Raw genomic sequence first — 23,643 nt, 5'->3', positions numbered from 1 at the left:
ACATAGAAGAAAGGAGAAAAAAAAAAAAAAAAGCATAATGAAATAAATTCTATTAGCAGATCTAAGATACACTTTCAGACAGCTTCTAAGCTTCTATCAAGACTAAAGATGATCACCTTCTTACACTTCACTGTGTTTCTCCCTGGAATCTGTTATTGTGGAAACTGCAAAATTAGATCTAAAGTCACTAAAGAACAAATACATACAAAAGTTACTCTATTCTTCACAGGCTCTTCTCCTTCATTTGACAAAAAAATGGAAGTAAACAGATCACAATTAATGTGAAGGTGGATGACAATATCTCTGATCTCTGTGGATAATCCACCCCAGAATATGTTACTGCATTTCACAGAGCTTCAAGAGAGATCAAAATCTGTATTAAGATGTTTGATTGACTTTGAGCTACCACAGGAGAAAAGCTTTCAAAGTCACCAGTACAACTCAACCACACTATATAAGTAAGAGACCAGTATTTTTTCTGCAGTGGTTACCTTCTCTTTATTTTAGAAAGATGAAAAAAAAAAAAAAATATATATATATATATATAGTTACTACTTTACCTCAGCTTATAATATCTGAAGATGAAACATCTTCAATGGGACTGCCTGTTTTGTAGTTGCAAGATCACCACATTTTCCAAATATCAAGGGAAAAATTACCTTACAGGACTTCAGGACCATTAACAGAAGTTTGTCATATGGCAATTCTTAAGTATAAAAATAAAGTTACATAAGTCTGTATTATTTCACTTCATTACAAAATACAGTTCATAGGACATACATATTGCATTTTACCATTTTTTCTGAGGTCATGATCTTTTTCCCAGTTTTCTGTACTCTAATATTTTTGTTTTCGGCTGCAGCTGTTAAATCCTTTCATAAAACAGCTAATCACAGTATACTGGTGGAAATCTATTAATGACATTAAAATTCCTCACACAGTGACTTTGTTTTGGCTCTCAGTGACTTCTGACCAGTCTGTAAAACCATAAAACACTCTAAATATTTGACCGCAACCTCCCTTCAGGAAAAAGCACCCAGGCATTGTACCGAAAACTTCCTAGTGGTCTCACACTATCAGTCTCGCAGATGCACAACAACATTCAGCTCAACACAACCTCCTCGGAATTCATCAGCTGCACAAATGGTGATAAAATGGGCACGAGCCACAACACGGGGAAAAATAAAAATAAACATCCTTTGTTGCTGAAGCCGGTTTTGAATACTGTGTCTGATAATGCACAGAACAAGCCCTTTTAGAAAAGCTGTTGGTGCTGTTATTTGCATACTGAGCATCCGCAGCAAAGGCAACGTTAATAACAAGTTATCCTTGTAGAGGGGTCAAAAGGACAGTGCTGGTAAGACAGAGATGACAGACAACAGGCATCAGGGAAGAGATTAATATCCCTACACAGTCATACATCAAGGAACACAATTTTTGCCTGTAATCCCAAAACTGCTGAGAGTAGGATTATTTCTGTTTTCTCTATTACTAAGAAGAAGGAAACCTCTCATGGGACTAGGGCACTGCTAAATGTGAGTCATTATGTGAGCCAAAGGGCTGCAGTCAGGTCCTAAGGGAAAAAAACCCCCAAAACCCAGTTGCATGATGCTCCCAAGCAGTGGTCCATCTACAAGCAGGGTGGGGCGTTCATTGTGCAGGCCACTTGAAATTATGAAAAAAGTTTGTGTAGTTAAAGGAAGGCAAAATAAATGAAAAAAGTTGAGCCTCATGAAGCTTTTCATAGAATCATAGAATTGTTTATGTTGGAAAAGACCTTTAAGAGGAAGTCCAACCACCAGAAGGTTCACAGTTAAAAAGAAAAAAAAAAAAAACAACCCTTAATATTCTTTGGAAGCATAAAATCCATGACTGACAACGGGAATCCTGGTGTGCACTTCCCTGTGGCACACTGATGGCACTGAGCTGCAACAGAGCTGCAGATAGACTGTCTGGATGTGCAAGAAGTGCCCCAAATGGAGACCAAATTGTTCCCACAATGAACAACTGGGGGCCCTGTCTGGCCTCCAATTTCCTCTAAATATATTTAAGGTGAGAACACTTTAAGGATTGGGCTTTAATGAAAGGAAGCAACACCTCTTAAGACAGGAAAAAGGGCACACTTTTTAAATAGTATGAAAAAAAAAAATACTGGTGTCACAGCCACTGAAGTGATGTTATCATAACCTCAGCACTCCAAAACTCTTTTGTCAGTTAATGAGAAATGTCTTCTCACAACAACTGAAGGCTATGAATTTCAGTTTTCCCTTTCTTGGAGCCTACACCCTTCATGGCTATTAGTGGGTAGGTTTGACAGCCTGACAGAGAGCTACCAACCTTGGCAAGGACAACTGAGGAGGCCGCCTCTCTGCAACCACACAAAAGCAAAGAGGAAAAAAGAAAGGGGAAGAGAATGAAGAGAGACAAAAGATGGGATGATGGTATTAATATTGCTATCATTCTCTCACAGCTGGCAGGAGAGCATTTACTTGAAAAAATGTCAATATATGGAAGAATTGCAGGCTTAGAGCATCTGAATTTGTAGAAAAACCTGCACCACACCAGGGCAAATTAACATGACTGTAGAACCAAAAGGTCAAATGCCAACCATCCCTTCCAGTGGCCTTGCAATTAATGTGGTGGGGTATGGAGCTGTTGGAAATTCCCCAATTAAAATTTCACTGAAAAAATATTAATTCAGTACAACTGAAACTGTGCCAGAACATGTCAGTTTGAACAGAAAGTAGCCAGCCAGGCTTCCCCCACTGCCAGCACACACTGCCCACCCCAGGCTGGCGGGGCTTCTGCATCCCCTGCCACACAGGAGCTCAACAGGCCTGGAGGTCCACATCCCAAGGTAAGTGTCAGGAAAATTCCAATTAGTACTTATGCCCTAAGAGAGATTTGCAACTGTATTACATTCACCAGAGTCAGAACTGTTTTACTTCCAAGACTGTAAAGTAGGGGAAGGGGAAAGGGAAGGGGAAGGGGGAAAGGAGAAAGGGGAAGGGGACACTAGTGTCTTCCAATGATGTCAGTGGCAGTGATTCAAGCCTTAGCTGCAGTGAAGAGCATGAGGGAAATTACACAAAAACTGCAGGACTTCTGTTTCAGCCAGGAAGCGAGGAGGAGTGCCAAGGCTTCAAGAAGGACTGCAGATTTAACCTAGGACTGATAACTCATACTACTATTACCATATGGCTCAGGGAAAGAAAAATGGACTGTGTAGATATATAGAAATTATACTTGAGAATAATCAAACACCAAATGGGTGAAATTCTAGAAATTACTGGCATATGAGGGGAAATAGATACCAAGTTGATTAACATCTAACAGGGCTGGAACTTGACTTCTCTGGCAGTCCCCATACAGCTTTCACTCAGGAATGAGAACTGCAGATCACAGCTCACTAACATCAGTAGATTTAATTTATTAATGTAGACTAATATTCACCTTGGTAAGGACACGTGTACAAAGGCCTTACAACCTTTATAATGGAAGCAGCGATAAATAAGGTCTCCTGAAGGAATGGAAGAGAGATGGCAGTAAATATATGACACTGTCAGCCTTATATTGCTCTAATTACCAGTTCTGAACACATACAACTTACAAGTCAAACAGACAAGACCGACGATGCCTTTCCTTGTCTTTTACTCTAATTTATACTAGGTGTGTAGCAAAATATTATTTTAAAAAGCTCGCTTATCCCTTTACTGTCTCTTAGAGAAACCTTTGTCTCTTCACTTATGTCCATAATACCTCTCAATGCTGCCAATGCCATTACCCCAATAAAAATAAAATTAAATTAAATTTGTGCTCCCATTATAAGCCACAATTCCAAACTAGGATGGTTAAAACTTGCCTATTGCTGCTCATTACATTAATCACTGTAAAAACATAGATCTTTTTGTTGCAGTGTTATGCTCAAGGAAGGATGCAGATCATTTTTTAAAGAAGAGTACTCAGAAAAGGTCAGGAGCTGGTTCTGACCTAATAAAAGGCTTAAGAAAAAAGGTTCTCTGAAACAGAGAATACTATATAAAGCTCAAGCTCATTCTCAAGAACTCCAGAATCAAACTCCTTCAAATGCACTGACATTTAACCACAAGTGTGAAAAAGCACTGAGTAAAGGAGTAAAAAAAAAAAAAAAAAATTAAAAAAAAAAAATATATATATACACACAAAGCTAATGTTTAAAACCAAAACAATTTATTTAACTTCTAGACCAATAGCAGTCATCGTAAAGTAGAATTTATATCCTGTGGTTTGGTGGTTGTTTTCAACTAAGTTAGACATAATACAGAGATTTCTTTTGAGGAAAGCATGAATCACAATAGCTACAATTTTCTTGGGTTGAAATGACAGTTCTAATTCTCTCCAAAATAGCCCGAAACCACCAGCCTTTTTACTAATGCTTTCTAATGGCTCTTTTCTTGTTAATTAATTCATGAATCTAAATCATTCAAACATAGATAAGCCACTAATCACTCACAGACTTGATAACGGATCCTAAGTAGACAGAAATGTGTAGAGCATGCAATAAAGCTAAAAAAAAAAAGAAAAAAAAAAAGGAGTTAGAAGGAAAAATAAAACTCACTCCTTCCTCCTTAAAGCAGATTTGATTCTGCATTTATTATGTGGGATAAAATGCTCACCGATGTCAATAGTAACTACAGAAATGAGAAAAATCAGGCTGCTTCTATATAGAATGCTTTTTCTAATGTTACATGCACAGGAGCAAATTAAAAGATCCATTTTGTTTGTTTGTTTTGCTACAATGTTTGTTGTCCACAATTAGCAAAAGGAAAGCATAAAAGAACGAGGGAGATTGGAAAGAGCTGGTTAACAGTCAACTCTTGCCAGCAATAATTAGTTCAGAACTAGAGGTTACAGCACCCAAGAAATTAAAAAAAAAAATTATTGCAGGATTACAAGGAAAAAGAAGAGTGCTTTTTTGTGTACCTATATAAAGAAAATACTATAAAATTATTAAATAAGTTTCCATGTATTGAAGAAAAGCAAAGCGTCACAAACAAGACAAATTACAGAAAAATGCATGATATCACAATATGAAGCAGCATTTTATATTTCTTTATATTTTATGATTTTAAAAATAATATATTAATTTACTCTTATTTTGTGCCTGACGGAATCAAGTACCTGCTTGTAGCATGCCTACATGCTCTAAATTTATTTCAGTAGGAATGTTGGGAGTCTCCTCTCTGCTTCCTTAGATAACACAATCATGCCCAACTTTAGAAGGGAGCTAAGTTCGTTATACCAAGGGCAACCTCAACATTTATTCAAGTTATGGAATGAAAAAAGCATTGTTACCATGGCAACTAGTAAATCACATTGTATCTGCAATGAGATGCAAGGCATCTTGAGTAAACACTCATCTGCCTCCTCGTGTGACCTCCTCGGCAGGGAATGGTTCCTTTTTGGAGGAACATGTGCAGAACTGTGGCATAGTCCAGCTTTCACTGTCTCTTCTGCAAAAAGTTGACAGAAGTAATCCAAAGTGTTATTTTTGCATGGGCAGATTTAACCAGATATATCATTGGAACAGGAAGAAACATTGGGGTAAAAGACCAAATATTGAATGTTTTTTTCTGGGATTTGCCTTGGTCAAGACCATGAAACCTTACAGTGACAGTGTACCTCAAACACATGTTGTACCTCTGCATCAGAAGACCATTCACAACAGCACTGGAAAGAAAAGCCTTGCTGCCAGCATGGAGGCTGCCAGACGTGCAGCAGCACATCGTGCTGGTGCTGGAGCTGTTGCCGCCTCCAGCCATCTGCTCCACCCTTTTGAGGGATGTTGCCTCCTCCAAAGCATGGACATCTGATCTACCCTTAGCTAGGCTGCTGCATGTTTTGCCAGGCTCTGATATTATCGGCACCGAACACACCAGCTCTGCCTGACAGAGCCTTCCCTTCTCCACATGCCAGGGGACAACTCTCTTCAGAACAACCCCTTGAGCCACGTTGCTCTAGTGACAGTCCCATCCATAAAGTCTCAGCCCATCCATCAGCCACTGGGCCTTCACTGTACTTCCCTTCTCCCCTTTTCTAGCTCTTTTTCAGTCGCTATCATGCCTACATAAGGCTCCTTCTCTCTTCCTTTAAATTCACCATGAGGAGCAGCATTGACACCAGGTTCCCAAATAATCTCCCTTGGGTCACTCCCCTTCTCCTTCCTCGAAGAATCTCCTCCTGAGCAAGCTGGTCCCTACAGGGAGACAGTGACGCCTATCACCTTCTGGTCTCATACTGCATGCACAGTGATTCCTTCAGCCAACAAAGGCTTCACCGAGGGCTGCATTGTCCACTGTCATATATCATATGATCCCATTCTTTTTCTCTCATCACATCCCATTACTTTCAGACTGCACACTGCAGACTACTTAGACACTGCCAACACCTATTATGCCACCCAAGGAATACTGAAACTCTCTGATCCTGGCTTCCCTTCCCCCATTTCTAGCTTTGATTCCTTCCTGACCATCCTAGCTTTAAACAGTTTATATAGCCTTCTACAGCTACATCTTTTTCATGTATAACCATGAGATCTCATCTAACCAACTTCTTTCTCCTTGCTCAGGATATTATTTTTATGTCCTGTATCTCATAAATTCACCTTCTTTCATAAATCCTTCCAGAAATTACTTCTTAAACTTGTTTACTTTGCCATTGCTGAGTTCTTCCTTCCCACGTGGTTGGCCATTTGCTATTTGACCTTCGATAAGTAAGGATATGCTGTGGGTGAAGAAGACAAACAGTCTGGAGTTCACCATCTATCACAGAGCATTTGAGTAACAGAAAGACAAAATGAGATGTATGAACAGATGACCAGGTCTTAACTCCCTAATAGAACCCTGTGGAGAGGGTTACAATATCCAAGTACTCCAGGGAAATAACTAATGATCCTTTCTTCAGTGCAGTCATGTTTCAAGAAGCAATTGCATGAGTTACTAAGTGCTTGAGACTGCCTCAGTAATTGCAATGATTTATTTTATGCATCATCACAACTGCAGCACTAGGTCAGGAGGACATGTGCCTTATGGATGCCTTGAATTTTAACACAAGCATTGGAGGCAATCAGAAACACAGAGACCACCATGGGGGGCAAGGGGGTAGGGGAAAGACAAAGTCTTTAAAATCCTATCTAAAACATTAGGTTTCTGTTAAATTTTTAATAAAAATAATTATAGTTTCAGATGACCCTAAGTAGAAGTTGCTTACATTTTCTTCTGCTCCCCCTAAAATGCAAGTGATCACAATCTAATGTTCCTAAAATATGTTAGGATTTTTTTTTTTCCACTGTAAGTAATGAATGTGCAGTTTACAGTGTAATTAGCCACTCAGTAAAGACAAAAACCGAAAACATAAACCTCTTGTCTCTGTCTTATACCTCTGTTTATTCCAGACAACACCGTCTCTGTGCAAAGCCTGTTTCTTCAGCCACCCTTTGTCTGTACTGGTGCATTGGCTGCCTGCTGGCAAGCAGCAAAGAGGCTTGGGATGAGACTTGGGCTCATGAACATTTACTTGACACGGGAAGCATGATCTCTACACACAGCTACTCACCTGACCTACCAAAATGAGGCTGCACCAAGGATATTTTGTGAGGTCACCCATCCACGGTGCAGGAGTCTATGTTTGTACAGCTTCAGAAGGGATTTGTTAGCAGCTTCCTGGGCACCCTCATCCTCCTGACATTACTTAAACTCCTTTCTACAGTCACTTTTCCTTTTAGCTAGGTAAGGTTTCACTGGCACAAAAGGACATTTTTAGGATAACGATAAGTTAAAGTGCTGTCATCACCAAAACTTTCAGGCTATTTGAAGATCTTGAAGACAATTTCTCTCCACCCCCATAAACTTCAAACCATTCCCCTATGATAACTCAAGAAAAAGCACTGCTAACCTTCAGCACTGTTTTTCCAATTACTGTGTTTCAAGGTCAGCCGTGTAAAAACACTAAACCAACCCAGTTCCCAAGGTCAAAGTAAAAAATGCAGCAATGTTATTCCACAGTAACTTTCACTCATTTGGTATTCAGGACACATTCTTTCTGAATATCAAATCACAAAATCATTGCCAATTCATCAGATTTTAAGCTTTAACTTATTAAACATTAAGACTATGCTAAAAATAAAATGCAGGTTTTCATTTGATCTCATTAAAATGCTTCTGTACAGCATGATCTAAGTCTCTAATTATCTCTATCTCTATATTATCTCAATTGTTATTTCAATATAAGCAAATTCATAACATATTTTAATGGAAAATATTCATATACTAAAAAGTGGCAAAGCATTAGAATCAAAAAGTTGAATGTCAAGATGCTAAAAATGAAAATGTTTCTCTACATTGTGTCTGCCAGGAAAGCAGGAGCTCACATGACATTTGGCAGTGATTTCCCATGATGAAGCAACTCTTTGGTGCTTTCATTTCCATAAAAGCTCTAGTCTATTTAGAGGTAGCTCCTAGCTCCTTGCCCTTAATAAGGCAGTACAGATAAAGTTCATTAACTATATTGTCTAAGGTAGGAAAGTGAGGAAGTTTTGCTGTAGCAAGCACTTAACCTGTGCATGGAAAAAAAAAAAAAAAAAAAAAAAAGTAAAATAATTGGATCAAATTATTTCTTACAAAAGCAAAGGTGAAATGGACATATTGATAGTGCATGTTCTGCTGCATTCACAAAATGGCCCAAATGAAGAATCTCTCGATGGGATATATTATTAGAACTTAATCAATTGGATTTTTTTCAAGCAGGCTGGGCATCCAACTATTTGACGCAGATCTTTTCCACACAGGAGACCACTGGAATACCGGAAACTGCTGCATTAATGAATTACAAGGAAGATTGCAATGGCTATGATTTTAGAGCTAATTTTGACAAGATAATGGTCCAGCAACTTTTACAGCTTTTTGATACTTCTACTGGAATGCTGAATTTTTGTTTCTTCTTACAGCAGGTAAGACATGAATTTCAACCATCCTTAAAGGAGTAAATTGTTATTTGTTTTACTGCTTTTTATTCTTAGGGCATCCTTAATACATATTGAACATCACACAGATGAAAAACTAATAGCATTTTAAAACAACAGTTATTGCATGATTTACTGTATAGCTTTTGTCTAATGCAAATATTTGCTATTTACATGTCACTGCAATGAAAACAGTAAGTGTCAATTGATTAACCAGTAAAAATATTAGACAGAATTGGAGAGGGTTGCTACAGCAGCTGCAAAGGAAAGCGGTGCGGTGAAACTGTAGCCTTTTTACCTATAGAGTACAAAACCAAGTTTTGCTCCAGGGAAGAGACAGTCAGAACTGCACATATACATATGGGTGTCTGTGTGACAGCTGAGGGTAGGAGAGTGAGAAGAGCTCCAGGGAGCATACGGCCACCCAGTGCAAGAGCAGAGCAGCTCTGCTCTGTGGGTGGCTGCGGATCCCACACAAATCAGCACACATACCCACAGCTCTGCTGGAAAATTGGAACACGTTCCCCCAGTTCCTGCATACATTCCTACAAAGAAGTGTCTAAAATGAAGTGAGAAAGGCAGATCTTAAGGGGGCCATGGAAATTAAAGCTATAGCTGACACACCGAAAAAAAGAATTTATAGGGGCTATTTTTAAGAAAGTACTGAATTTGAGTATCCCAGATTAAAAATTTGTCACCTGAAGCAAATTTCAGGTAGTTCAGTGTTCAGACTTAAAAAGGGTATCTGCTTCGATATATCTATAGTATCACTGAGCCACCCAGTGCACCCTAACTACTTCAACACGCCTTCTGATGCCCAAGACTCAGATTTTAATCTGAAGAACTGAAAAAGAGGTTGAAACTTTTCAGAATCTGCTAGATAAAAACCTGATGCAATCTGAAAAGAGGAAGAGGAGGAGAGGGCTGTCAGAACAGACGGGTCACCAGGAGAAAGCAGCTTCTTTATGTTAACAACTGAAACTAGGTGTTCAAACGACTGGTTCATTCAACAGTGTGAAAAGGGGTTCCATAAGTAGTCTCACTCGTAAGTAAGATATCAGCTTTGTTTTTAGCAAGTTATGCAATCTTTTTAATGAATAAATATGTACAGCACATGCACTCATAGGTAGGTGTGTCTACAGAAGGAGAACTGGGGAACCATGAGCACTGCAAATTCCTTGGTGAAGAAGGATCCTACATGTCCTTGGTGAAATCCAGAGAAAGGCTCCAGATGCAGGAGACAATCACCTGCAGTGTGCAGGATTTCACAGCTTCCCAGTGAGGCATTAGGCACTGCCCAAACTCTCTTGGAAAAATCTTGTGATGCCCATGATAAAGCAGGTAGGAAAATCTTACCTAGGCCTAATTTACTTCTGTCTCTGTGGGAAACAGGAGTAAAGAACTCACTGAAAATAGAGTTCTGCTTCAAAGCCACATGCTTATTTTATATAAGTTCATCAAAATCCAAGAAACCAAAAAGAAATCAATATGGCCCAATGATTAGCTCAATACAGGTACTGCATAGAGACTGAGAGATTATTTAGACAGACTGAATTAATGTGTGGATTCCACTAAAAAGATTCAGGTTTCTCACCTGAGGAGGCAAAGCCAGAGTGTCAGTACACTTCCAGCTTTTTGCCATCCACACAAGGAAGCCCAGGCCTGAATGTATATGTTTTTTAGCTCAAAGCTTGAACAACCAGGCTTTGCATATGAGAACTGAAATTCTGGCTAATTCTGTCAGCTCTGATTAGTGTCTTCTCTGACCCTGACCACATCCAGTCTCTGTTAACTTGCTAATTATGGCCAAACATTAAATCAATTTAACAGTTGTATTTGTATCCACAGATGTGTTTTAAACATTCCTGTGATGAATGTTCCTCTACTGACAATATAAAAGTATTTTGTAAAAAGGCCTAAACTGATGCTGTATCCATTGAACAAATATTAGGACCTCTAAAAACAGGAGAGACACTGTGGTATTGCAACCAAACCAAAAAGGTGATGCACATTTGCATCCTATGCTTGTCTCCTATTCTGCCAAAAAGCTCGTCTTTGTTCCTCCCAGCACCAGACCAAGTAGGAATGTCGCTCCTGATACAACACACGGGTCTACTCCCCTCACCTCCCAGGGAAAATGGAGATAAATGAGGGATGGTGCTCTCAGTCTAGCCACTCCAAGTGAGAAAGCAGCATCAGCCAGGCTAGCAGGGGACAGGGCTGATGCACAGCAGCCAACAAAGGCATGTGAGCTGTAGGCTCTTCCCTTGATCAAACAGGGTTATGTGGCTCAGCGTCACCCCCCGTTCAGGGCTTACACTTGTTCAGAGTCTGGAAATCCATCTAAGATTTGATCTTCAGCAAGCTGTTGAAGGAATTACCAGCTACTATTCACGCTCTTCCTGAGTTAGGTCATCCTATTATTTTCCCAGTCATCAAAAGAGGCTAAAGTACTTTTTCCTGCCACCAGCAACTGCTGCCGCTCCCACACGTCAGAGCCTTCCCCGCTCGGATGCTCGTGTTCCAGGCAGTGACAAAAAGCGCTGGGAACTGCCTGCCACGCAGTATCAGAAAATATATTCGAGGAAGGCTGCAAGGTCATTGCTAATTTCAAACCCTGTTTCATGTTTCCACATGAAACACCTAATTAAAACTTTTCACCAGGTAGTTAAAATGAAATCTGTGCATATGCACTTGAGACCTCATTTTCATGTGCTGTGAATTAGAATACAGGAGGTGCTGCACACAGCGGTAGGAACACTAATCGAGGAAGGAGAGGGGAATACCTGCTTTGATTTAGAGGATGATAGTCAGCAAAAATACCACTAATCGCCTGGGTTTTCATTCCTTTGCTCTTTGAGCTGCCACACGGAACCAAGAAAAATGGATGCAAGTGGTACCAAATCAGCGTTCTCCACAGGTGGCCGTGTGTCAAGCGTATCTTGCAAAATGCCACCACCTTCCACGGCTACGGTGTGACAAAAGCTTTTGACTCTACAGGCTATATCCTGCTCTCACCAAAAAATATCTATTAACATCAGCAGGGGCTGAATTAAACTTTAAAATGGAGGCACAGTGAGTGATGGAATGGCCATAGCAAAAGAACAGGGGAGATTTTAGGGAGGTTTCATGATTAAAATAAATAAATACTGGGAGGGAAAAAGGAGCCTGCAAAAAATACAAGGTCAAAGTGTCCTTGCATTCCTGCTGTGCATGCGGCTTCAACAAAGAAGGCAGAGACAGCCACTTTAGAGCTGCCACTTTTCCAAAACATCCTCAGAGCAGACAGCCTAACCCTGGTCTGGGAGAGGCAGATGAACATAGGGAAAAGGCTGTCTCCACACTGGCATGCTCTGGGTGGTCTCCAAGCATGCCTGCAGGAACAGATACCAACAAATGCTGTCAGCATTTACTCCAGTGAGGTCCTGACACAGGCCTCATCAACTCCAGAGCATCCTGCCACTGGAATCACACTGACTTTAGCATAGACTCCAGATCTTACTACAGAATTTGCTCCAATGTAGTTTCTATTCAAAACAAAGCAAAGTTTGACATGCAGAAATGTGTTCACTTGTTTAATGGCACTCAAAAGGTATCTTCCATGTTACTGGCCCAAATCTTCACTTCAAGGAAACAGAACATTCTTCCTGAACTTATTCTGGAGGATAGGAAGAAAAAGAAAGAGAAAAGATGGATACCTGAAACACTGAATCCTTTCTACATGACTCTGATCTCTGGGCAGACTACCAAATCGCAGACAATTTCCAAAGAGGAAGTTGTGGTAGACAGCCATCAGTTTCTAGCTTATCAAAAAGTTTTCAAATTATCTTGGGTATTTCTTTTCAGCCAAGTCTAGATTATGAGCCAAAATGAGATGTCATTGATTGGTTTAAATTCCAACGGAAAAGTCTGGTAAAACCGTGAATTACTTAAAAAATTCTGCACCACTGAAAGGTGAAAGACAAAACTACTACTCCTGAAATTCAGAAACTGCTTAAAATTACTGACCTAAGTTTGCACAGTACATAATCAAAGCATTATCAACTTCTCTATTTTATCTTCTTGAATTTCGGTAACAAATTCCCTAACTTAACAAAGAGATCCAGTCACCTTTGTTATTCTGAGTTCCCAGAAAAAGGGTAGAAGTAACTGTACAGAAGTAGATGGCATGATAGATCCACTGTATTATCAGTGTAACTGGGAATTTATTTGTGTCATAAATCAGGAAAATAGAGACAAGAACATTCAGAATGTCATCAAATGTATTTATCACACGGAAAGAGGGACAATTTAATAACAGAAAACAAAAGAGCAAATGCTTTTGAACTAATAAACTGGCAATTTCTACTTCTCCAAAGGGAGAATATGATAAGATTAATTCTATGCAAGCCTTTGGACAGTGTAGAAACATAAGCAGGTTAGTGGTTCAAAATCTAGAGAGAAACACAGAAGCAGGAGACAGTGACAACCTGCAGATTGCAGCTCTCAGAGAGGGAGTAGAGAGTTTCTCTACTTCATGTGGATTAATTGAGCAAGGGCAGGACCAAGGAAGTATGCTTTCAGTCTTTGATACCGCCAGAACTGTGTAGTCCTGCTGCCCATGAGAAACACCACTCCTGTTCTCTCCCTGCTCCTGGATGTTGACACCCATTCATCACCCACCCCCTTCCGTGTGCGTCTGGGCCTTCATGAAGCTACTTGGGGAAACACAGGATCTAGATTAAAATACTGCCAACCAAAAAAATACAAGGACATTTCATTTGACCCAGTCCAGTTGCTGGATTGGGTAAGTCACAAAGCTTTGGGGAATTGAGGATGGCTGTGTTTCAGCAGGAGCACCACAGGTCATCCCTTGACACCATATCTCATTCTCACCCCATATCCACATACCTGTAACGCGAGGGAAACCAATCCAGTTGGAAAATAACCCCACAAGGAGGGTATATTCATTGTATTTTTCAGCTTCATGTGTCATTTCACAAAGCAGGACTTCATGGGCCAGCCCAGGGCTGGGGACAAGCACTCGGGGCAGAACAGCCCTTGAAACGATGCCCGAGGACTCAGAGGCTGTGTAGGGGCTGCAAACGTTTGGTCTCACCTCAGCTATGCTCAGGATTTGGAAAAAAGTTCTCCCTGGCTGTCAACACTTCAAACCAATTCCAGCTTCCTTGGGATCCTCAAACCATGTCTCAAGGATCCCAAAGCAATTTCTCAGCATTCATTAACTACTGCAAGCTTTATGGCATCCTTCAAGGTCCCACGTATTTAAGACCGCATTTTATACAAATGGATAAACAAAGGTGCAGAAAAGTGTTGAGATTTGAAGAAGGTTATTTACTAAATAACCAACGGAGTCAAAAATAAATATTCAAAGTTCTGGCTCCCAGGTTTTAGTCTGCTAAATACCATGTGCCCTTTTTACCCCTTTCAGCACAGGACTTAAGTTATTGTTCCCCACAAGAATGAGTCACCATTCCACTCTAAAGAAAGCCCCACATGCAAAATGTGTATGTGGAATTTCCTCCTATACAAAGTAGAATAATGTTACAGAATAAATCAAAGAGGAGAAAATTAGGCTTTCTTCTCTTTTAAGCACTAGGATGAGCATCTGGAGGAAAGAAAATACTGTGGGAATATGTAAGTAGATTTGAAGGAAAATAGTGAGGTTTCTATTCGATGTGCTCCTATACTATGCTCACAACACATCATGGAAGCACAAGCATGACTCAAGTGTTTTTTTAATGAGAAGGATCACATAATTTCACCACTCTTTTGGACTCCTGGCATGAAGATATTCTCCACCAAAACCTTGGCCACAGTAAATAGACTCCACAAAAGGAATGGTAAGTCCTCTTAAAAGTACACAGTAAATAAAAATAATTCTATTATTGTGTTTAAAGTGCTGCAAAAGACTGAAATAATCATGCAGATGACCCCAGTCTTACATCTGAACAGGAGGATCCTTATCTCTAGCAAACTTTTTCCATTTCATAAAGATGTCTCTGCCTGTTTCATACTGGGGAAGAAAAAAGAAAGGGATAAAGAAAGAAAGAAAGGAGAAAAAAAAAAAAAAAAAAAAAAAGAGGGAAAAAAAAAAAAAGCCTAAGACATGCTTCAGAAGCCTTTTCTTCTCAGAAGATAAAGTTGGCTTATGAAGAACAGGTGATCACCTGGGGCTATGTATTCATTCCAGCAGATGAAAAATTGAGCATCTGGAATAGGACATTCTCTCCAGAACATGACAGAACTAGATTCTACTCCCTGTTCCCCCTGATTCAGACCAGAGACTTGAACTTCAGGTTACCTCCAGAGCAAACATATACCTAACTCTTAATTACTTTTTCTTACTCAACAAGGAGGTATATACTGACAATCTCATTGATAGATTCATTCTTTCTTGGCTTGTAATAGAAGACTAAATCAAAATGGCAAACTATCATCTTACCCTGATACAGCTCTCTCTGCTAGTGCTGGCAGGTCCAAGAGGTATAAAGAGAAATAGCAAACTCCTGTGGTGACATGCCAAGTCCATTCTGTTTAAATTATTTTAGACATCTATACCACCTCAAAGCTATTCAAGCCATGAAAGTTTTTGCAAAACTGTGTTGTAGTGGTTATGACCACTTGAGCCATAGGTCTGCAAGAGATGCAGAGCAGCTGCCAAGAGTCAAAAGCAGTAAACCTGTCCCCAAGCTACCCAATAGATCTGTCCCAAACAGAGCAGATACAACAAAAGTGATGAAGTTTTTAAAAAACAATGCACAGATATCAGTCACTGACTGTATTCAGACATCATATGATGTCGATGTTTTAAAGAACATTTTTCTATCGGAGCCCTGATTACATCAATCCAACAGTACATCAGCACAATGCCACAGCTTTGTCAAGCTAACAAAAACTGCAGCTCTGGACATGTTCTGACATTCATTCTTGTCTCCTTGCAGGCGTCCAGCTGGGCACCCTAAAAATACCCCTGGTGTGTCATGGCTGGAATTTCCTTACGAAATTCCTTGGTCATGAGTAATCTATAGGACCCAAGGCTCTAAATCGTTAATCTTCTGTTGTAAGTCTTTTAACAGCTTTGGCTCAACCACAAACCTGCTTCAATGAGCAAATCACCTGTCTTCCTAATGACACCACCAATTGCAAAAGTTAGTACCCAGCAAATTAACAGAACTGCTCTTCAGTATCTGGTGTCCTTCTGAAAACATACTGGCTATATAATATAGCTCTATCATCTTGAATTAAGTCACAGAATCAATACACCCAAGCTGTACGTACTTGTATTCTTTTAAACAGTACATAATTCTAATATATAGATTAATCTGTAAAGGGATTACAGGGTGGATTTAGGAAATGTTCCCTTTCCTGCTGTTGCAGGGAAGCACTGGAAGAGCCTCCTTTGAACATTACTGTCAATTTGTGATCATCTTATTCAGTTGATCTGACTATGAAAATGATACTATAATCTAAAGAATAGTCTCTCCGTTTGCTGAGGTGAAAAGCCCTTTTACAATTTTACTTAAACAATGGCACTATGAACAGACATGATTTTCTTAATTAGTGCAACACTTCATTAAAATAATAACTGGAAATATTGTACAACAGATTTTCACCTCTATTATAAAGACATTATTTGAGTTGTAGTTGACTAAAAGGAATTTCAAAAACTATGGTTTAGTGCAAATATGTCTTGAATGCTTCCCAAATGTATGCTGGAGGGGAAAAAAAACTATGATAAATTACTTCAAATGGCTTTACATTCACAGCTTGCTTTCTATATTACAATTAATGCTAATAATAAGCAAACCTCACCAAAAAGCAGGCTTGCTCTATAGCTGAATATTTCAATACAGATTTTTCATCTATTTTCTGTCAAAGCAATTTTTTTAAGGAAATTAAATATTTAAATTACATAAAAATACAAATATCCAGTTCCATATTTCCCTAGGCTTATGAGTATGATTTGCATGTAATGATGAAATTAGAACTGCAATCTTGCATAGTTTTTTTATGCTACCCCACATTTGATATTAAAATAACTTCTGTGTGTTTTATACAATAATTTCATTTTATTTGTTTATCAATATATTGTAGGAATGCAAAAGCACAAAGAAGAAGCTTAACTACTTATTTAGAAGCTTATTTAGCTCTATTTACTTTCTACTCATTAACAAGGCTGAAGTTTTAGGAAACCTAACACATACCATAGGTTCAGTGTCTTCATTAAGTACCTTTTTCTAATACATTAGGACGTGGGAGCGGGGAAAAAAAAATCACTGTTAGTTTTTGTTTTTCTCTATAAATCTGTGAGCACCATCATGGTTAGAGCACTTTGCAAACACTATATGTACCAGAGAAGAAGCTACCTTGTTGTTCCTTGTGTGCTACCAAGGAACACCAGTTCCAATATACCAATCTAACCTGGTCACTGTCAGGTTTCAGAGTCAAAATCAGTTAAGCAGCTCACATATAACAGAAACTGAGAACAGAATTTTTTAAATTATGACAGTTTTTCAAAGCCCTTTTTTCATTCAGACCATAAATGTGGATCATAGCATACCAGAAAACAGGAAAAAAAAGCAGTATGGACTTTCTGATTTTGTACAAATCATCTTACAGATACAGATATATATATCCCAATTTTACACCCTCCAGAACACAGCCAGACTAAAGGAATCCCTTCTCCCACCCACTAGTTCCAAACCAAGCTTTCTTCCAGTGAGCCAGCCAGCTGTCACATACATTCCCTCTTCCAGACCATCTGCTTTTTCTGAGAAAAAATGATTATATTTCATCTCTGAACTAGCAACCCAAACCAATCCATGCTTCAGCTGTTCCTTGTGGATCACAAAACTCCAACACCACACCTCAAAGAACACCTTTAGGTACCTTATCTGCCAAAGAACCACTTGTGCATCCACATCATCTATCTTTAGGTGAGTCATTAACTTCAGTCCTCAAACTCAGATGAAGATGGTTACTATTTATTTGAATGACAGGAGAGTTTACCAGTCCCCCTAGTCAACCAGTCTAGCTCCCTATCACCCTTGACACCTCATTTACTGTCCAGGGAAGAGTTATTGGGGTAAAAAATCAGTACCAAATTCTGCATTTAGGCTGAGAACCCTTTCTCCACAGGAAAGCACAAGAATCATCAAAGCTCAATTATAATACATTGATATTTGCTGTTAATGCTGGAAATCCATGTGAGGCTGTACTAATCTGAAGAGACCTGCTTTAGAAACATAGCATGTATAACACCAGGGGAGCCACAACTCCGCTTCTCATCACATGCCTGGGACATGGAGAGAGTAATTATGCATATGCACAGTTCTAATCCCATGTCCCAGTTGGGGTTTTGGGCTTTTTTTCATATTCCTAGAGGGGGACAAACTAGAGGAAAACTCTGCTTCAGGCAAAATTTCCCATTGGCCATCTTGGAAAGGGAAGCTTAACTTCCAGGAAGGTTATAAAGGGTTTTAACTGGCCCAGGCAGACACACAGCCCTGCAAGCCAGCAGCATTTCTGCTTCGAGCTGGGCTGCCAGGAGACCAGCCTGGATAGCAGGCTCTCCAAGGGCAGGGAAAACAGCCTGGCAGGGTGTTCAGGCCTCTCTTTTACAAACTGCATGCCATTCCTTTGAGGAAGACAGATCATCCAAGAAAGCCCAGTTTAAACTCCCCAGGGGGGAAAGCTGGTGAAAGTTTTAGTTCAGGGATACTTGCTGAGAAATGAGGGTCCTGTGGAAAATGCACAGAGCATCTCTATTTTACTCCTGCACTGAGTGCCCATCACCCTGTGTTACAAAGAAAGCAGTGTAAAATAAGCTATGTTTTTAAAAATAAAAAAGAAAAAGAAAGAAGAGCATGTTACACGTAATAAGGATACCACACCCTGAACATGTTGTTCCTCTAACATTTACAGTGAACCCAAGAGACTGGAGAGTAAGCCAATGCCAATGAATCTGCCATCACTTTTGTAGCAGCAGGATGAGATAGAAAGCTCTGAAATCCTGGATCCAAGCAGTATTCACTACAATTTACTCACTACAATTCAGCCTGCTGCTTTTCTCCTTGGAGAAGAGGGGGGTATCTTCCTGGAGCAGTGAACCCTGCCCAGCCAGTCATACCCTGCCGCCTGCACGTGCACCGGATCAGCCCTCAGACCACTCGGGAGGAAGGGAGGGAGAGGAAGGGATGGAAGTTCAGAGCTTCCTGAACGTATGCAACCCACTGCCCTGCCCTGGCAAGGTGTGCATTTTTTGCAGTGAAAGTCAGTAACCTGAGTCAGCTAAATTGAGAAGCTACGACAAAACCTTGCCATGTTCAGGGTGCCTTCTTGGTCACTATTCCTAATGAAGTCAGTAGTCTAGTTGGGGGCTTACCAGCCACACCCATGACAAGGACTGTAGGTGCCTCTTATATCTGGGCACGGGCTGCCTGGGCCACCCTACAACATCCAGCAAAGCGCAGAGCAGGGGGAAGAAGCACACCATGATTTATTATTACCAGCACTATCTGTAAGACAGTCCCCACCCAGAAATAAAGTGCACATGAGGAATGACCTGGGCTTCTGCAGCCTCTCAGGTGACATTTCTCTTTGCTGTCACCTCTAAAATGTCCTAAAGGTCTAAAGGCATATCCTTGTTTGAGAGCAGTAATTGCTGTGTTATTCTGCTCAGGATGGGTATGAGCAAATTGCTTGAGCTCCTGCTAAACTGAAGTCACTCATCTCCTAAATAGCAGCAATTGCTAAGTACCATACTTTTCAAACGGAGCAGAAAAGCTGAGTGCCGCTTTCCTTTCCATTTTTGGAACTGTACTGTAATCTGTGCAGCTACAGAGCTGCAGCTGACTCCACAGCACCCTTTGCAATGACCAGAGTGGCAGCAAAAATATCCACTGAATTTTTTGAGTATCAGTCCTAACATTCACCTCTCATCTATGCCCACATATCTGTAATATTGTTTCCAAATCCTGAAGCACAATAGAAATCTTCCCTGGTTTAAAATATTCTTTGCTTGCGCACCTAAAACTTTTAATTGTGTTTTGTGGATACAATTTAAAGATATGTAGAAATTCTCCCAGATGTCCATTGCTAGCGGGTCAGCTGAGAAAGAACTTAACCTTGGGGAATTAGGCTGGCTAATTGCTCTAGTCCCTTCTGCACACCTACTGATAGAATTACACATCTAACTACACCAGACCAGACCCTCTACACTGCTAAACAGAACTTCATTCTGAAGTTCTGAAAAAGCACTTCATCACTCTCTTTTCCTTTGTACAGCTTTATTTCAGTAGGAATGAACTTGCAGATGAGCTGAAAAGTATTTTTTTTTCCTAAAGCACACATCTTTTTTCTACTGTCCAGTAAGCAGAAAATGGAATAAATTACACATACATAATGGCAAGAGACATGAGGACTAGGTGGGATTTTTGTTGTTTCTTACAGTTATTATCCTCTGCACCTTTAGATGAATATGCAATCAGAATAGAAATCTTTACTAAGAGAACAAAATTAGGAGACATGGTCCTATAAGCAGAGCAGTCGAGTTTCACTGCATTTTCAATCTAGTTATTAACATCTGAATAAGTGCTTTCAGAAGCATTAAACAGAATGCTGCTTTCTTCAGTGTAACTTTTGATTGAAAACAAAATATAAAAGAAAAAAAAACCACAAACTGCTGAATTCTCTATCCAGATCATTCTCTTTAATTCATGCTGAAAAGTTTCAGCCAATACTTGCATCCAAATATACCCAGAGTGAAGTAATTTTAAGATAGTATAGAGTAAGTACTTTAAGCACTCATATCCCTTATACATTATTTAAATACACCGTAAAACCCAACAATTTGGTAAAAAGCATCCTGAAATCATCTGCTATACCCTATGTGTATAGGATATTAATAACAGCATCTGACAGTTAACGACAACATAATAATTTAAGTGTGTTGACAATTATTGACCTGAATGCACTTTAGAGAAATGTAAATGCCAGAGGAGAGCAGCTACAGCTCCATGACTAATACGTGCCCTGGATTCTGACCATCAGCTTTGCTATTTCAGTTTAGTGACCTAAATGTCCCTCCCCGAAAGAAACAAAAAACCCAAATAAGAAATGTCTTACTTGTTCTGCTTTCTCCAGTGCTTTTCTATCCGCCTGCAAAAACTGGCAGTTCTCTCTCGCCAGCTTTTGGACCAGCTCAATCCGTCCGATGTCATCTCTTCCCTGAAGCTTGCATAAAACTCCTGCCTTAAGGGTGGGAGAAAGAGCAAACAGATACTTAAATCCACAATCCCAGGACATGACGCTGTCACAAATTTCAACCTTAAAAGAAATGCATCTGTTTTCTCATATCTGTGGTACGTCGGTGCCACTTGCTGAGCACGAACAAGTCACTGCTTCCCGGGAAACAACTGGAGAGGAACAGAGGCACAACTGAATCTCCAAATGCATCTACTCTGTAGGGAAGAAGGCAGGGCTAACTAAATCAACCGCTCCTCTGAGTGCAACTATCAGATATGCTGTGTTTTATTTGTTCCTGTCAGCCTGTTTCCTGTTACATAAGAGAACAAGAGCAAGAGGTTAAAAACTCATGGGAAAGTTAGCCAGGAACAGCCCTGGAAAAAGAATGAAGTGCAACACAAGGCACTCCTAAAAATAACACGCTACAACTCCCTCTGCTCCCACTCCAACCATTTTTCACATATGCGAGATTCAAGAGTTAAAAGACAGTTGTGCCCTGTATATTATGATTTTGTTTAGAGGAAGAAATGATATTTGCTTTAAAAGCTATGTTATAAATTTTTTTTTTTTTTTTTTGCTAAATCTGATAATTATTCAATCTATACTGATAGTGTTTTGTCAAAATATTCAGCACTGGTTGTTTTCTAAAAATGCCAGATAGATGCATATAAAAAGATGAATTCATGCTTGCAGACAGGCACAGTAGAGACTCATCGCAAAGTCAGCTGATATGGGTTAAACCGCTCCTTGCAAAGTCAGTGGCTGATATCACTGACCATGATTTGGTTATGGATATAGCCTCTGCATAACCGAGACCTGGGGCAACGACACCATGCAGCTTTTATTAGCCCAGATGTTTCCTGATGGGAACAGCAGATGCCTTGGGAGGGGCCATCATGTGGCATAGCTGTGACATGGCTATATGACTTCAAAGACAATCTGCAAATAAACATATCCTTCACCTTTTTCTTTCAACTGTTCACCTTGAGTTTAAATGAATCACTACCTACTCCAGAATTCACAACATGTCTTGTGAGTCAGGCCCAAAAACTAGAGATGCCCTGACTTGCTAACCCTGCAGGATCCAACCCTTTGGCCTCGAGCAGTTACTGTCCATGACAGATGAAGGTGTGAGAGCGCCCACCCAAATCATTCTACAATCTGCTGGTTTCTCCAAGGAAGTGAGAAGTGGGGTTAAGATTTCCTCAGGTGAAGAAGGAAACAAATCCACTTCATGAATAAGTTCTTGAATGCTGATGGGAAAAAAACAGGCTCCACGACCAAGTCCAGAGTCATCCTTACCCAACTCATTGAAAGAAATTTGCACATGCATAAATTCTTCCAGTCAGGATGGAGATATCTCCTCACAAGTTGCATCAGACACTTCTGCTCCGATGAAGTAAAGGATTTCAGATACAGCCTGTGCCTTGAATGCCCCGCGTGAGCCCAGCCTCCTGAGGAAACCAGCTTCCCCACATAAGGGGCCTGGTCACTGGTTTGAAGGTCATAAACCCACTGAGAAAATAAGGAATTGCATTGCCTAACCTCAAATTCCTTACATAGTCTATTAATCTAGTGCCTTATCTTCTAAATCAAAGACATTTGTTTATAAACCAGCTCGGACACACTCTTATCCTCTGCAGATCACCAGTATGACTGATTTTATCAAAAGTGGAAGAAGATAATCAACTAGCTGTCCAGACTTGTTTAATCAATAGAGAAAAAAGGGTATTTATTTTGGGTTTTTTTTTTTGTTTTGGTTTGGTTTTTTACTCTAAAGTAGGTATTTTAAAATGGCCAAATCAATTGTTTCCTAATAGTCTCCTTTTTCTCCAGTAATTTACGCAGGGAACCTAAGACTTGGGAGGCCTGATATCTGCACTTACAACACTTTGAGTGCTTGGGGACATCAACTAAATCAAGCCTGCTTATTTCATGGCTGCAGGATGCTTCCAGCAGATTATTACACCAGTGTAATGTAGGCTAAGGACAACTTCAAAGTGTTATCGTCTACTAGGACTTAGGGATGATAAAGATTTCGACTCTCTGGATCTGGAGAGAGGCACTTTTTGCACCTTCCTGTTGTGCTGTCCTGGTTTAGGAATGGGCACTCCCCAGTTTAGTGCTCCCACTGAGACTAAATGAGGTGCCACTTGCTCCCTCCCCCTTCTCCTCTCCCACCTCCTTTGGGCATCTGGAGAGGAGAATTGGAGGCATAAAAGGTAAAGATCACAGGTTGAGACAAGAACAATTTACTGAAAACAGCCATGAGATAAGAAAACAAACAGTAACAACAACAATAATAATGACATAGGATACAAGTAAGGAATGATTCACATGGAAACCCCTCAACAACAGACAGCACCCAACCGATCCCTCCTCCACAATATCCCAGA

At 40.0% G+C, this 23,643-nt stretch overlaps 1 protein-coding gene across 1 annotated transcript in view; it reads right to left on the bottom strand.

The window, feature by feature from the left end:
* The window catches only part of RAPGEF5 (Rap guanine nucleotide exchange factor 5), a 159,260-nt gene that overhangs the window by 70,706 nt on the left and 64,911 nt on the right, over positions 1 to 23,643 (bottom strand). The window contains exon 9 of the mRNA XM_040091093.1: positions 21,128 to 21,253. Within this exon, the coding sequence (XP_039947027.1) occupies positions 21,128 to 21,253 (126 nt within the window). The remainder of the gene's footprint in view (positions 1 to 21,127; positions 21,254 to 23,643) is intronic.

Source organism: Hirundo rustica, chromosome 1 (assembly GCF_015227805.2).
Source record: "Hirundo rustica isolate bHirRus1 chromosome 1, bHirRus1.pri.v3, whole genome shotgun sequence".
Taxonomy (NCBI): Eukaryota; Metazoa; Chordata; class Aves; order Passeriformes; family Hirundinidae; genus Hirundo; species Hirundo rustica.
Note: the sequence above shows the minus strand (reverse complement) of the source record. Positions and strands in the feature narration are given on the sequence as shown.